Raw genomic sequence first — 17399 nt, 5'->3', positions numbered from 1 at the left:
TTGGTCTTTTTTGTTTTGTAAATAAGTAAATTGTAAATTGTATAAGTTCTTTGCTTTGCAAGAGTTCTGATACAATATCAGTAGTATGTTGTTGTGTGATTGTTGTATCTTTAATGAATTGGTGAGTTGAGACCCTCTTGAGAAGACAAGGGATGCAGTGTTTGGTGCCTCTTTGAAGAGAAAGATGGTGTTTTCCTGAAAGATGGCCTCTTCTTGATGCGTTGCATTGCTTGCTTTGCATAGATATTATAAAGAAAATGTGAAGCGGGCTCTTTGAATCTGAGAATGATGAAAAAGAGAACTCTATGCAGTATGAGGATGAACACGACAGCAGCTAAGTCCCACCATTTTGAATATTCAATTCTCATGCCAAGCATGGTTGTGAGTATGGTTTCTCCTTTCAGCTTTGGACCACCTGGTACTAGAGGATCAAACTCCAGTCCAATCAAATCATTCTTGAATGCTCCCTGCATCCCCAAGAATCATTATTAGGTAAGTCGAATGAATAATGATACATGTACTCACTTTGCATTGTACATCAATTCTCATTACTATCAAGATGAAGTGTAATTAGTGGGACAGCACCAAATCTAATAGTAATGATCATGTGAGTCAACTGGTTATTCAATACAAAATGAGCTAAAACACCTTTGGAGTTGAATAACAGATTACTACAGCTATGTTATGCATTATAAGTGCCATTTATCATTAGAATCTCGAGATGTAAACTACTTATAATTTGTCATTTTATAAGTTTTCGTATTACAATACTCACCTACACTACTTACGCACTAACACACACAATACTAAGGGTTCACACAATTACACCCACATCTAGCTCAGACAGCTCGAACCCGAGTGTGGTCTTTTCGGAGGCACAAGATATGCCATTAGTACGAGCCTCCAACCACATTTTTTTTATATCCATTTGATCATCACATACTTTTAAGAGGTTTTATAATGGTAATGATCCTGATGAAGTTATTATTATTACCTGTAATCCCCATGCCCCATAATTAATGTATGAAATTGGGTAACGCCAGAAGAATTTGGGAAGATCAGGGATCTGACGGAAGTAGCCAGCAGTCATCATCATTACACCCTGCACCCATATTACAACAGGTAATTAATAATAATTGCAAATTTCAATTATGTTTCGTAAGTGTGATGATAAGAGAGCATGTTCAAATGGTAAAAATTAGGATAAAGTATATTTTTTTTATATATTTTTGAAAAGGTTCAAAAATATTTGTAATGTTTGATTTGCTTTAAGTTTGTCTCTAAAATTTTCGACAAGTTAAAAGGATAAAATTAAAATTTATTGAAAATGTTAGTGGTAAAATTTAAATTTATCGAAAACGTTAGAGACAAAATTAAAACAAATTAAATAGTTTGATGCATTGTCAGTGTAAAATAGTTTTAGACATGCATCTAATTACGTAACGCCACATCAGCAAAAATAACTACATTTTACATTGACCGTGTAAATGATCATCTAAGATGTGATTGCACGACTATATTTTACACTGTGAATACATCAAAATTAAACTCATTAAAAATATTTTTAAAACTTTTCGAAAACAATAGAGACAAATGGTATACTTTACTTTTAAAATTATATGACTTACAATATATCCTGCTCCTATTATTACTCCCATGAGGAAGTTGGGAACTAAGGAAGCTATGATCATCATGGAACTCTCCACAACCGCAATGCAGCCAATAAGATCAAGGGTGATGTAACAAAGATGTGAAAATTCTGGACGAAACTTGACCATATAATAGGTTATGGTGGCAGTGGCAATGGACATCATTGAAACAAAGGGAAATGAAGAGAGAAAATTTGATAGAATGTAGACACTAATTCCATAATATCCATTAAGCCTTTCTTTATAAAACACCTTCATTTCCTCTATGAAGGAGGGGAAGCCTCCAATGGACAAGAATGTCATGAAACCAGAAATGAAAGCCCCACATGCACCTCTTGCAAAGATGGCTCTGTAACTTGTTCCAACATCAAAGAAGATTGTTCCAACAGATAAAGATAATGCTATGTAGATTGCTAGCCTTATCCAATAGTACCCTACATCCCTACTCATGTTCACCAAAGATCTATGAGTCAATGTTGTTAGTTGCTTCCACCATTTCGCTTGATTCTTGCTTTTGCTTTCACCATCATATCCTTCCTGGAGTAATAATTGATTATTTAGTTAAAATGTGTCTTAAAGATTATTAATTATAAAATTTTTAAACTTTTTAATCTAATAAATACATATAATTTTTATAAAGAGAATTTCAATTAGTAATTTTAACATGTGTTCTAAGAATATATATTAGTTAAATTCTAATAATACTAATAATATCAAAGATTTCTTACTCCCTATATATGATTTGACATTAAATTAAATTACTCGTTCTACTAGAAACACAAATATTCGAGAGACAATAAAAAAATAAATCTAAATAAATTTAAAATTATTTTATTTTGTATTTTTTAATTATTACTTATTTTATTTTATATTTTTTAATTATTGCTTGAATAATTGAGTAATATTATGTGTAATAAGTGTATAATTATGAATAGTATAGGTTTAATTATAAATATTAAATTAAATAAAATAATTTTCAATTGTTATCTCCTAGTATTATACAAAATACTAAAAGTTCATTACCATCCCTTTTTATTTTTAATGAATCTTTGAAGTTTGAATGAATGTATCTAAATATATTAATTTAAAAATATACTAAAAAGTGAGAGATAGAAAGCAAATTAAAAAGAAAGAACTTACAAAGTTTGAGATTTGTTTGATTCTAGTTCTTGCGGCGGTTGCATATTCAGACCAACGGTATCTCTCAATGAGTTTTGCTCTGATTGCAGCAGTTGATAAGTTCCCTAATGATGGTGTTAATGAGTTTTGTTCCTGAAGATGAAAAGCAATAATAATAATATAATATTAATTAAATTAATTAATTACTCAATGAATTTAATCAAGGGAAGTGATGATTTAATTATGATATAAAGAACATATACATGGATTCTTTGGGAGGCCATGATGGTGGTTGTGACAGTATCAAAGTCTGAATTAATACAGCGAAGGAAATGATCAGAAGGGTTTCTTCTACTTGGACATGGGAACCCTGCTTTCCCAAAGAACTGCACAAATAAATGGACAAAATTATTTTTGTCATCAAAATAGGGTTTTGTGATCTAAGTACCTAAGCTAAACACATCCAAAATATTGAAAAAAATTTAATCTAAAATTTTCACCAAAGCTTCATCTAAAATATGTTTGGAGGGAAAAAATTTGAGTAAAATGACAATTAGATCCTTAAAGAATTAATGTCGAACTAATTAGTTTCTAAAGAAAATAATTAATTTGATCTTTTACCATAGTAAACGGTAGATACGTGATGTCCTTTTATTAATTCATCACGTAAAATTTAATAATAGACAGATATTTATTTATGAAAGATTGTCATATAAATAACAATTTTTTGAACAAAATTTCATCTATTTTAATAAGATACATGATAAACAGAAACCAGTTAATAAAAACTATATAGAAACTAAAAAGATAATAAATATTTTACGATCCAAAACTATCTTGTTTTCATGTTCATGTGACAACAACAAACCACATTAAATAATAAAATAATTCTTTCATTGACAATAAGACATACTTTATTAACTTTAAAAATATTTTGGTCATTTAGTGGTTGTTTTATATGATTTTTAATTATTAAAGCCAATTTGTACATTTTCAGAAGAGAAAGAATTTAGATTTTTTAAATTTTAAATTTTTATTTTAGAGAATAAAATATGATCTTTCATTTTTAAATATTTTTTCTTAGTCTTATCTATAAAATAAATAGTGGGAGATTACAGTTTATTTTTTATAATAAAATTTTAAATTTAGAGAATCCAAATATTAGTAAGCAACAATTTTTTCTTACATTTGAACCAACATTAACTAACTGTATATCTTTTTTTTCCTTTAAAAGTGTCAAGTCCCTAACATTCTTCTTTAATTTTTAAAAATCAAGAGTTAAAACAACGTACATAACTTATGGTTCAAAAGTTTAAAATACATCTTCTAATAGTTATTTGACAACACAAGTTTTTTGTTTTGGTTGCCAACTAAGAAAGTAGGAGTGAAAGTTTTCTAAATTTTCAATGTATTTAATGTTTTTTTCTCATTTATAATAATCTTTAGACTATTTTATTACCTCTATATATTCTCAGTTGTTGGAGTAATAACAAATGAATCATAATAATATATGGATTTAATTATTCTGTTAATTCTTATAATTTTATCAAATTTATAATTAGATTTATATATTTTTTTAATTAAATTTTTACATAATTTATAATTTTATAATTAGGTCATTGTTAAAATAAAAAATATTAAAATTAACAGAATATGTTTTTATAAATTAAAAATATTTATGAATAAAAAATTAATTAAATCTTTGATTACATGTTTTTTAGAAAGAATATTCTATTAATTTTAATATTTTTGATATAAAAAAGATTTAATTATAAAATTAAAAATAATATAAAAATTTAATTTAAAAAATATATATAAAAATCTAATTATAAATTTAGTAAAAATAAAAAGACTAATAAAAATAATTAAACCTAATAAATATATAAATATATGTACCTCCAGCGAGTTTTCAGTTGGTCCAAAATAAATAGTTTGGCCTCCAGAAAGCAGGAAGAGATCATCAAAAAGTTGAAAAACCTCACTACTTGGTTGATGAATGGATGAAATTACAGTCTTGCCATCATGAGCAATGTTCCTCAAAGTTTGAATAACAAAATAAGCAGAGGCACTATCAAGGCCAGTGGTTGGTTCATCAAGGAACAAGAGACTAGGCCTTGTTAATATCTCAACTGCTATGCTTAGTCTTTTCCTTTCTCCACCACTTATTCCTCTCAAATGCCAATTCCCTATAACCCTATCTGCACAATCTTCAAGACCCATCTCCATTATTGTTCCTTCTACAATCTCATTTACCTCTTCTTTCCTCATTCTTGATGGAAGCCTTAGATTTGCTGAATAACTTATTGTTTCTCTCACTGTTAGTGTTCCCAACAATATGTCTTCTTGGGTCACATAAGCCTATAGTACGAATGTTTACATAACAAAATAATATATTGATTAATTAAATTATAACAAAAAATGATTTAGTTTTTTCTTGATATACTAATATAAATTATGATGTGGAGACGTGGTTTGGGTCACCAATTTTGATTGGCTAAGCCAATGATGCATCTCTTATTCTTAAAGAATCTAGAAGAAAATAAGCACACAGTTTATTTCATATTTAAATCAACTTCAATTTTATTTCATAAATAAAAGGTACACGAGTTATTTATAAATAGTGAGAGAAAAAAAATTTTCATAACTTAGACAATGTGAGACTAAGACAATGTGAGACTAATACATAATATAAAGTTTACTATTCTAAACAATATAAGACTTATATTCCCTTATTACAATTAACTAATATAATTAACCTATTAACTCTACTTGCTCCCGCATCAATTTACATAGTAAATAGATATAAAAACTTGTCATTTTTATCTACATATCAATATGTAATTGGATATACAGTTAGTAAAATTTCATTATACTACTACTAACAGTTTATTAAAATTAAATTTTATGTAGATATTCTTAAACATTTTTTAAATTGTTAAATGATAAGAAAAAAAATAGAAATTGGATCTCAATTTGAAGTATCTAACTTTTAATTCTTGTAATATTTAGGAGAATGGTAAGAGAAAGATTAGACTGTCATTTCTTGGTAACATATTTGGTAATGTATTTTCATAACCACTAACTTTAGAAGCTGGATATCATTACAAACAAATTTCAAAAAAATATTATATATACACTAAAAATTAAAAATTAATCGCCATGAATTTATATAAATATATATATATATATATTATTTAATTTATTTGTATTATATATTTCATATTTTAATATTATTTAATACAAATAATTATTTTAGTGACTATTTTCTTTTCTAACATGATTGAACAAACCTTCAACTAACAAACTTTCAAGTATATCTATTACTATCAATTTTTATTCATCTGTTTAATTAATGCACATGTAGATGTACGAAAGATATGATGGCCAGATACAATTATGCAAAATTTTCGGTTTTTTTTTATGAAAATGAGATGGATGATATATTTTAACATCATAATTTTTGGTATTTTTTAAATTAAGAGTTTGATTTTTGTAAACCAAATTAAACCGTTTTACATTTAAAATTAATATCCTAATTCAAAAAGATATCGTTATTAATCCAATATCAAAAATAAAAAGTGGCAAAATTTTTCCTAAAAAAAAGATAGTAAGATATAAAAATGAAGGATATGGAATAGTATACAAAAATAATATATATTGTGATCATAGTTACTTACAACACCACCATAGTCCAATCTTCTTTTCTTTCCATTTAAAAGCACATTTCCAGACAAGATAACATTCCTAGCGAGTCTACCTGTAATCAATAATTCCAATAATAATCTGAAGATGTTAATAATGTGCCACCATATATATTTATAATAAAAAAATGTTATTTATATACTAAAGTCACCACTAAAATCAGCTACCAGTGTATTTGTATATAAATATATATGTAGTTTAATTTATTTTTAATATATATTTATATTTTAATATATATTTTATACTGGTGGCTAATTTTAGTGGCTGATTTTGGTGTACGCATAACATAACTCATTTATAATTTGTACATACACCTATTTCGTATATATATCAATGCTATGTAACGAACTATGCTTTATTATAATTAATGAAAATATTTCTCTTATTATTAATAACACCTTAAGAATTTGGTAACTGTTCATCATCACCATCCAACAATTTCTAAATCAATTAGTAGAACCTACCGTCCGATACACATGATTCTGAAAATCTCCACCTACCTTAACTTCTTTTAGTAGTGCATGTTTAATTAATAATTATACAGAACATTTTCGCCGAGGCCACTGTTAGGGCAATATAATAATTTTATATTTAATTTCCATTTAAAGCATAAGCATTAATTTTTCCCAAATACATGACAAATAATAGTGAAATTATTATTACTTGCAACCGTCCCTACCAAGGGTAGATGTTCAATAATAAATGAAATATGCTTTCTAAGATAATGTTCATCCAGATAGAGATGATTCTTTGTTTGATCCCATGAAATAAATAAATAAATAAATGAGGACAGTTGATGGTAGGGCTAACTTTAGCTATGTTAAAACTTTAAATAATTATCTTAGAAAGGCCAAGGAAGAATATTTTCTTTCAAATTAAATGAAGTGACAAATTGAATAGGATACTTTTTTAACTTTTCATATATTGCTCATTTATTCTATATAAAAAAAGAATCTGTAGCCTGTAGTAGTATAAATCATTATTGCTTACTATAGAATAAAAATAATTAATTTACATATATTAATAGTAAAAAATAGTAATCATGCTATTTAACTTTCAACAGCTGTTTTCTATGTTTTGTTGAGTTTTTGAATTTTTTTTTGGTTAGTATTATCAAAGTATTGTTTTATACTATTTTTGGCACTTAAAAAATAATCTCTACAATTAATTACCTACACCCTAATTATCTATGCAAGGACATGTTATGGGGATCACTTTGGCAGGGTACAATGGAACATCATGATTTAATAACATGATAAACTGCAGAGAAAGACTATTGGATCTGTTTTATGAGTTTAATCTTGATATATACACTCGCTGTAAAATATTTTACACAATTATGTAATTACATTTATTTTTTTAGATAATCATTCATGTAATCAACGTGAAAATTAATTATTTTTACTAATATGATATTACGTAATTAAATGCACATGTAAAATTATTTTATACTGACAGTATATTAAAATTAAATTCTTGTTATATTGAAGAGAAAAAATTTATACCATTTTTTCATCCACTTTTCAAGTTAATTTTATATTAGATCTAAATAAACAAAATTTAACCCCCAAGAAAAAAAAAGAAAAAACAAGAATAAAAAGATAAAAGTCATTTTTGTTAACTTATCTAAACAAATATTCAACTTTTGCAATATGGTGTCAATGTATCAAATAAATTTGCATGATTTGATGATTTACTATGAAAATATTTGTCTTTGATCTAAAATAGATGGTCAATGGTAAAAGTTTCTGAAGAAAATCTTTATAAGGGTAATTTATTCATTCCCATCTCGTTGGAAGATAACAATAACTAACCCCACCACCATTTGATTATATTTGAAATAATAAATATATAAGAAAGAGACATACTTATCACCTTTCAAAGTACATTATTTTATTCTATTCTATTTCATCATAGGATGATTTGAATCATATCACAATCACATCTAAGAGAAGCATGCAAATTGAAACAGTGAACATGATAATCACTAATCAAGTTACTAAAAAAAAAGAAGGTTTTTGCAAATGGGTAGTTAATAGTTAATACTTAATAGGATGTTTAGAAACTTTTATATCATAATTTAGACAAATTATAGAGTGTTTGTATCAACATGCATATTGGCCAATGCAAGGTTTCCCAATGGAAAGTAAAAAAAATAAAATAAAATAATAATAACAATATAAAAACCAAAATAGAAGTATATATAATAACGAACATGAAAGCTAAGGCATGAAGAACCAAATATGAACATATAGAATGGTGAAAACTCAGGTACAATCAACTTCACGTGAAGTTGATAACTGAGAGCCGTTAGATGAAAATTTAGTCAAATCAGTAAAATCATTTAACGATTCTTAATTTCAACTTCATATGAAGTCGAATGCACTTGAGTTTTCACCATATTGAATATTGTTATTATATTTGATGAAAAGATGGAAATGCAAAGAGTGATGAAAAAAAGTACAAAAACCTGCCAAAGAATCAAGAAGAGTGGATTTTCCAGAGCCAGAAGGACCCATAATAGCCATGATTCTGTTAGGTTCAGCATAGCCATTCAAGCCATTAAGCAACCTCTTTGTGTGTCCATTGCCAAAGTTTGGAACCACAACAGTTATGTCTTCCCAAACTAGGTACATTCCTCTCTTCTCAGTTCCCTCATCATCACCATTACTTCCACTGCTAGTACTTGTAGTAATGCTTTTATTCTCCATTTCTCTCTCAAATCAAGAATACTAGACAAAACCCTGTACTTCTAGTACTCTTTGGTTTTTGGAAATAATCAAATAACAAGTAATAATAATAATATTATATATAACATTGCTGCACAGCTAGCTAGCTTATATATATAAATGAAATGTGTGTGCATGATCCACAGAAATGGAAAAATGGGTCACCACTTACAAAGTCACTTTTTAGGTATATATTATTATTATTATTATTATTATTATTATTATTATTATTATTATTTTTGGATGAGAAATTAATTAATGGTTTCGTTGTGATCTGTCCAAAACAAAACAACACAAGACAGTAATATATAGATGGGCAGCTATCGTTGTTAAATAATGATGGCCTCGGTCATGCATGTGAATTAAGGAGAAGTTGAAAAGGACACATCTCATTATCTCAATCTCAACTAGTTAGGGCAACATCAACTTAGAGCTTCTTCAGTCTTCGGATAATTATGAAAAGCTGCCTCTACTTTTAGTTTTAAGAGAAAGGAAATAAGTTAAATTTATCAGATTTTATATATATAAAGATTAAAAGCTTGATATTTGCATGCAATAGACAAATGCTTTATTTTGCGCAAAATAATTTATGGCTAGTGTTAAATAGAGTTTAGATTCGTGAGAGTTTAATTTATTGCAAAATAATTTTTATATATAATGCTTGATCCCACTTAAATTTTTTCTTTTGGTTTATACTCTTAAGCCATATAAGAGTAAAGGAAGACTCCCATCATGCATCATGTTATAAAAATATTATATTAATTAAACATATAATAATAAAATAAATTAATTAATTAATCATTTAAATTTAAACTCCAAAATTATCGTTTTTTTCTCTAATATTATTTATCTATTGATTTTTTTTTTAAAATTAGATTTAATTTTGTCTGTAACAATTATATCAATTGATATAATTTTTTCGGTTATAAGCATCATAAAAAATCAATTTTTGTAACCATATAAAAAATAATTTTTAAATAATTATTTACTAACATATATAAAAAAGAAATATTTAATTGTATTAACAATAAAAAAATTATCTTTTAAAATATACAATCCGAAAAAAATTCTAAATTATGTTATTATTTTAAATTTTTATTTTATTTTATTTGCTAAATAATTTAAAGATTAATTATATTTTATAAAAATTATTATCGTATTATATATATATAAAGTTAATATTTAATTTGATTTTTGAAATTTGAGTTCAGATTCAAATTGATTCCTAAAATTACAATTGATTTAATTTGAACATCAAAATTTACAATAATAATTCGTGTTAGTCCATGAACTAATTTTCGTGAACGGCACGTTGATTTTGCATGTTAACTTATTAAGATTTGAACTCCTTGAGTAAGATTTTTATGTGACTGATATTAGATCTCCTGTAAATTTTGATTAGTTTTTTAGCATTCTCACGAAAACAACTATAATAAGTTTAATTTGAAAAATTTTGAGATTCTAAAAGCAATAGTCAAATTTCTGAAATTTCTAATAGATCTCGATTACATATAGAATCACGTGAACAAAAAAATCAAATCGTAATAAGTTAATATACCAAATCAATATGTCGTTAACAGAAATTAACTCAAAAATTAATATAAGTTACGATTACAAAATTTAAAATTTATTAAAATTTTAAAGATTAAATTAAATTTGATCTCAAATTTCAGATATAAAAAAAATAAATATTAATTCATATTCTTTGCTTTTGCTTTCACTGTTAAAGTTGTTTAGATCTGTTGGTTGGACACAGGGGCTTCCAAAGTCGCAATAACTACCCTACTAAGGTTACAAGACGCAGTAATTACCCTCACCAAACCAACAAACCTCCTAAAATAAATTCCATAATGAAACTCAGAATCAAAAGCAGCATGGGGAACAGGGCTTTGAGGTTTGAACATTCAATATGGACAATAATATGTTGTTGTTTTAACCCTTTTTTTTCTATTTTTTTTTATCACCGTTTATTCTCTGATTGACACCTCTACATACACAAATTGTCACATATTTCAATTTCAATCTCTTGCTTCTTGGACAATTTCAATAATTAATAGTAACATACATATGTATACATGTAGGGGTGTTTGCGGTGCAGTTTGGATGGTTTTAAGTCAAAAATTCATCTGATTCGAACACTAATTTTATTTGTGATGCAGTTTGAATTGGATGACTTTAAGATCCGATCCAATTTCAAGCGGTTTGGATTTGATTGAATTTGCGATTTTATAAATTAAAAAAAATTAAATACATACAACAAGTCTTAACATCAAATTTTAAATAATTAACAATAACATAACAAGTCTCAACAATATTTTTAAAAGCCAACGATAACATAACAATAGAAATAAAATTATAGGTTAGTTAAAATAAATAAATAAATAACATTTTGAACATAAAATATTTATTAAATAATAATAATACTGAATAATATAAAAATGTATAACAAATTGAACATGTTATAAATATAATTGTAAATATAATAATAAAAGAATAATATTATAGTACATTGTGCGGTTTAGATTGAATTGGATCGGTTATGAAAAGTAGATCCGAAATCCGATCCGATCTAACGGTTTGTAAAAAATAGAATCCAATCAAATTCGAATTAGTGCAGTTTTAATCGATTTTCAATTTGGATTAAATTGGATGAGCGGTTTAATTTGAATCCGTTTGAATTTGAACCCCTATATACATGATTGTTACTCAAACCAACTACATGAAAAAAAAAATGGGGCCGTTTAAAAAAAATGCTATTAATACATATTTTTTGGTGAGGTGGATTTTACCATAATTTCTCTAATAATTAATTTGTTTTTTTGTTTGTTTTCTCTTAAAAAAGAAAACAAAAAAAATGACGTCCCATCACTGTTTTTGTTAGCTAGTTCTAAATATAGGAAAGTGTTTAATAAGTAATAGGAAGAGTATTAAGTAATGTTGAATATGAATCACCAACTCCAACTGTGAATTAAATCTTCTGCCACATTATGAATTCAAAATTTGTTCTTTCAATATAATAGTGGGGACCTTTAAATTGACACAGTTTCGTTTCATTGGGCAATGGGCATAGTAAAAGCCCATCTCTTTCTTCATGCAAGCAGAATGTGTTTGCCTATAATCTCGTTTCATACTGTCTTTCCATCATCTTTATTGTCATATTTAAATGCTCCTAGTTGACCTACCTATCTGGGTTTTTTACTCTTTTATTTTAGGGTAAACCATTAAAAATATATTCGAATTATTTTTGTGTTGATAAAAATATTTATAAATTTTATTATCAATAAAAATATTTTAAAATTATTTTTAGAACGTGACAAAAATACTTATGTGACAAAAAATAAAGCACGTCTCTAATTACAACGAAATATTTTTGTTATGTTTTTAAATTATTTAAAGATATTTTTATTAATAATAAAATTTGAGAATATTTTTATTAATAAAAAAATAATTTAGATACAATTTTAGTAGTTTATCTATTATTTTATTTTAATGTCAAACAATGATCAAATTCAGTCACACGCTTTAACCATGACAAATAAATAATACCAACGTTTAAAAGGTTTTTTTTTATATTTGTAATATAAATATATTTTTGACTCGTTAATTAGTATATAGATATAAGATATATACATTTTAATTTATTGATAGAGTATTTGATGACTACATATGATATCAGTATATGTTTCATTTACATTTGAAATTATTTGTCCAAATTTAAATTGATAAGAAAAAATATATGTGTTGTCATTTTAAATAAAATTCTCTTTCTTTAAATTTGTATAATTTTTGCATAAACGTAATTTTATTTATATCCTGAAAGTTTTTTGTTTTTATCATGTACTTTTCTATTTTCACTAGTTATTATAATAAGAATACTAATGTTTTAAAGTGGCACATTCTACTACTAACTTAGGATATTAATATTGTTATAAATAATGATTTCTTCTTTACCATCAAAAACTCTTCTTCTCTAACTGTTATCGAACATTGACAACATGCAAATTTATTACGATCACAGAGAAATAATGAGAGAAAAAGAAGGGGTACATTGTCTCTGCTTCTGCATCTATCTATCTCTATTTCTGTGTGCTATTTATTATTAAAATTATGTTGCACTGCCTCACCCATCATTATATAAGTATCATTCAATTAATTCACTGCCTCACCCATTAAGCTTGTCATGCATGCATGACCAATTTGTCATATATAACTAACAACAATTTCAAATGTTTTTAAATATCAATATTTTAATATTTTTAATCGTTAATTCTAATTATAATATATATATATATATATATATATATATAATATTAATGTCACCCAATAATTCTATTTTCTTGTTAGGGTTTTTAACTTTTTTGGATTTCAAATCAAGAAGGAAAGATTTAATTTAAATGTGATTGTAAAATTAATTAAAGAGGAGAATATGGAATTTTGATATAGTTATATTTTTGAACCAAAAAAACCGTTTTTGAGAGAATGAGAAGTTGCTGTATGTATAAGACGGAATTCGAATTTCCAATACTTATTTAAACAGACGAGTGAGCTGACACTCGACCAACTCAAATTAATTAGTTAGATAAATTGAAAATTATGTAATGTACCTGTGGACTTTATTAAATATTTAGCTAGGATTTCTTGGTTACCTAACAGCACTGAAAGAAAAAAAAAAGGGTAATGAAAGTTTAAGTTAATTAATGTGCTAGACTATGTTAATTTGTTTGGGTAGAGTGTGGACCAATTGCTTTGGTTATAATTAAGCATCATTATTGGTAGAGGTTTAGGTTATATGTGCCATGTGTTCCTGTTTTCTCCTTTAGGTTATTAGGTAATTGTATGCGACCCTTGTCTCTTTTAAACCATACATAGAATAGAATTTCAACGTTGAGCTATCAATGAACTATCAAAAATCGAGGTGCATTTAGTTTCTATTTTTTTTATATATATTTTTTAGATTTATAAAAAAAATTAAATTTTATTTTCTGTTTTCACTTCCTATTTTTTTTTATAAAAATCTGAAAACTAAAAATTTTAAAAATAAAAATACAAACTAAATACATCCTAAAATATTATTATTAGTTATTTTTAAGATTTAAAAACTCATAATTATTTATTAAAAAATAATTTACTTATTATTTTAGTTAATCTAATTTAACCAAAATCATTATACATTTTAATGAATAAAAATAAAATAATGGAAATTAATCCATATGTTTGTTAATGCCTTAAAAGTAAACTTTTGTTCTATATAGAAGAAATAAGTTAAAGGTTTTTTTTTTTTTTTCGTTGAAGTTTTTAATAAGGGTAAAGTATTAAATTGGTCTCCTAGGTTTGAGCATAATTCTGTTTTGGTTCTTAAGGTTTAAAGTGTTCTATTTGAATCCAAAAAAGTTTCATTTAGCATCAATTTAGTCCCACAGTGAGGTCAAAATTAAATAATTAACAAAATGTCCTACATAACAACAGTACAAGAACAAAATTGATAATCTGAAAAACAAGTACAATCTTCAGAGGCATAAAATCAACCATTGATACATCAATACATTTATTTATTATTTTTTTATAATATAAATAAAATATTTTCTATAAAACTAAAGAAAATGATAAATAAATGTATTGATACATCAATGGTTGATTTTGTGCCTCTGGAGCTTGTACTTGTTCTCCAAATTATCGATTTTGTTCTTGAACTGTTGTTATGTAGGACATTTTGTTAATTATTTAATTTTAACCTCACTGTGGTACTAAATTAATGCTAAATGAAATTTTTTTGGATTCAAATAGAACACTTTAAACGTTAAAGATCAAAACATAATTATACCCAAATTTATAGGACTAATTTAGTACTTTACCCTTTCAATAATAATGAATATATAATAAACTTAACCTTTTAATTAATCTAGAATTGATTAATATTACTAATATAGTGATCCCCTAACTATGGTCTCGTATTAGAGCTTTAAGAATAGAAAAAAGAATTCTCATTAAAAAGCCTCTACTTCTTTCATGAAAATTGAGTTAGGTTGGGTTGGATTAATTTTCTCATGATAAGACTTGATGACTTTAGTTCAATTGGGTCAAACAGTGGAAAGATCAAACCGGCCTCTCTTGCCGTTCCAATGAAATAGCTCAAAAATGTAATTATTAAAACTTTTACATACCTCCAAAAACAATTATTTTTTTTTAATGAAATCAGTAATCACCCAAGTTTTTGGGTTGCGAGAAAACACTCCCCTATTATACGATGCCAAATATCCATCTAAACCGGCTAGGCCCAGTTAGCTAAGAAGATAGTTGACATAAAATCCGGTTCTGTTCACCAAAAAAAAAAAATAAAATCCGGTTCTGACAAAAAATTACGGTTCTGTAAAAAAAACCCGGTTCGTACCACTATTTAAAAAACAAACATTTAAACCAACCAATCTTTTTATTTTAGTGACTTAAACCAACTAATTTACTTATACCAAAATTAGTCATTAATATTAAATATATATTTAAATATAAAATACATATTAAAAATAAGTTAAATAATATATATATTAATACACAAATATATAATAATTAAATTTTTATGCACATAATATTTTTTTATATTTATTTATGCAAATATTAATACGTTATAGAAAAGTAAGAAGTAGTACACTTCTTTATAAAAATTAACTTATTATTAAAGATAAAAAATAAACAAAATATTTAAATAATAAATTTTAAACTTTAAATACTAAATTATAAATTATAAGGTCCAAAACATAAATCTCAAATTTTTAATCTGAATTATTGATATAAAATATAATAAATAAAAAACTAAAATTTATTTAATTAATACAAGTCATCTTACTTATTAATAAATATTTAAGGATAAATAATTTATAAGTAATAAATTATTTATGTATAAATTGAATTGTAGACACGATAAGATAACAAAAATATTTAGAAAATAATAAAAAATAGTTTAAAGTCGTCTAATTTTTTTTATTTTAAACTTATTAATTATTGCTAAAATAAATAATTTTAAATATAATAAATATGTAATTACAAATATTATATATAAATTAAATAAAATAATATTAAATTATTATTTTTTAACATTACTCTAAAAATAACTATCATCTACGAATAAAAGTAGTTTATTTTCTGCCTTCGTTGTTATATTTTACGTTTGTATAATATTTTCATTTCATGTCGCAACCGTCATTAGCTTTATCTAAACTTTATTATGGTGATCACTGCAAACATAGTCACCATAAAAATAAAAATAAAAACATTTGTTTGGAACCATGAATCAATCATCTTCTATTGCCTTTTCCCGTTATTTGGATGCCTCAAATTAAATTTATTGAGTAGATATTTACTATCGAATTTCAATAAATACAAAATAGAAGTTGTTGAATTAAAAAATTAATTAAATTAATTAATTAATTATTATTAATTATTTCTAATTAAATATTGCAGGCCAAAACTCATTGTTGCAGCAGTCCAATTGGATGGAAAATAAGAAATAAGGTTGGTGGGCTACTGGGCTACAAATCAATAAACAACCCAAAATGATTTAAAGCAATGAAATTAGATGGGTCAAATAAATCAAACAGGTTGCATGAATAATATCCAATCCAAGTCCGTCAGCAAGCAATTTCCTCTCATTTGCTTTCACTAAAAGCAACCTTCACCTTTTTCCATCTTGGTCAGAAATCAGAGAAGTGAGAGAAAGCTTAGTTCCTAAGCTAGTCACCGAAAAAGAAAGAAAGAGAAGATTAGGCAAGAAAGGTTGAGGTCTAATCAACCAAATCAAACCAAATTAAACTAAGGCAAAGGTCAAATGTAACACATTTCCTATTGCATGCATATTGCTTTCTTCTCCTCTTCCCAACTCTCTGCCAGTCCGAAATGGGATACATGCGAAAGATAATATCTGTTCTTCACTACTGTGCATCTATGGTCATAAGTGTGTTTTGGAGACCAAGTTGTGTTTCAATGGCTAAGATATGGGTTTATCATTAAAAATATATGTTTATGCTGTTCTATGGCTTTAGGTCAACAAAGAAGAGTCAGGACCACAGCTTCTAATTTGGGGATTAACTGAAAAGTGAGATGGTGAGTTGGTGAAGCACACTACTCTAGGGTTGACCTAGAAGAGAGCAACTCAACAACATGCAAGGATATACAAAAAAAGATTTTTTGATCATTCAGCAGCCAAGGAGAG

General features: G+C 25.8%; 1 protein-coding gene across 1 annotated transcript; it reads right to left on the bottom strand.

Moving 5' to 3' along the window:
- Nucleotides 1–110: 110 nt before the first annotated feature.
- On the bottom strand, nucleotides 111–9181 carry LOC130965446 (ABC transporter G family member 15-like). The gene is made up of 8 exons (XM_057890207.1): nucleotides 8941–9181; nucleotides 6446–6525; nucleotides 4665–5126; nucleotides 3032–3154; nucleotides 2790–2921; nucleotides 1629–2186; nucleotides 995–1102; nucleotides 111–467 (listed from the first exon to the last, which is right to left on the bottom strand). Exons 1-8 carry the CDS (start codon nucleotides 9179–9181, stop codon nucleotides 111–113), a joined length of 2061 nt encoding a protein of 686 aa, XP_057746190.1.
- Between the last annotated feature and the right edge of the window lie 8218 nt (nucleotides 9182–17399).

Source organism: Arachis stenosperma, chromosome 3 (genome assembly GCF_014773155.1).
Source record: "Arachis stenosperma cultivar V10309 chromosome 3, arast.V10309.gnm1.PFL2, whole genome shotgun sequence".
Taxonomy (NCBI): Eukaryota; Viridiplantae; Streptophyta; class Magnoliopsida; order Fabales; family Fabaceae; genus Arachis; species Arachis stenosperma.
Note: the sequence above shows the minus strand (reverse complement) of the source record. Positions and strands in the feature narration are given on the sequence as shown.

Bases quoted from the DNA above. Each gene is read 5' to 3' on its own strand.
- LOC130965446 (XM_057890207.1), bottom strand. From the start codon at position 9,181: ATGGAGAATAAAAGCATTACTACAAGTACTAGCAGTGGAAGTAATGGT. The intron at 6,526-8,940 runs GTTTTTGTACTT...TATTGATTACAG, and splicing joins TCTTCTTGATTCTTTGGCAG to GTAGACTCGCTAGGAATGTT. The intron at 468-994 runs GTAATAATAATA...TTGGGGATGCAG, and splicing joins ATGGGGCATGGGGATTACAG to GGAGCATTCAAGAATGATTT.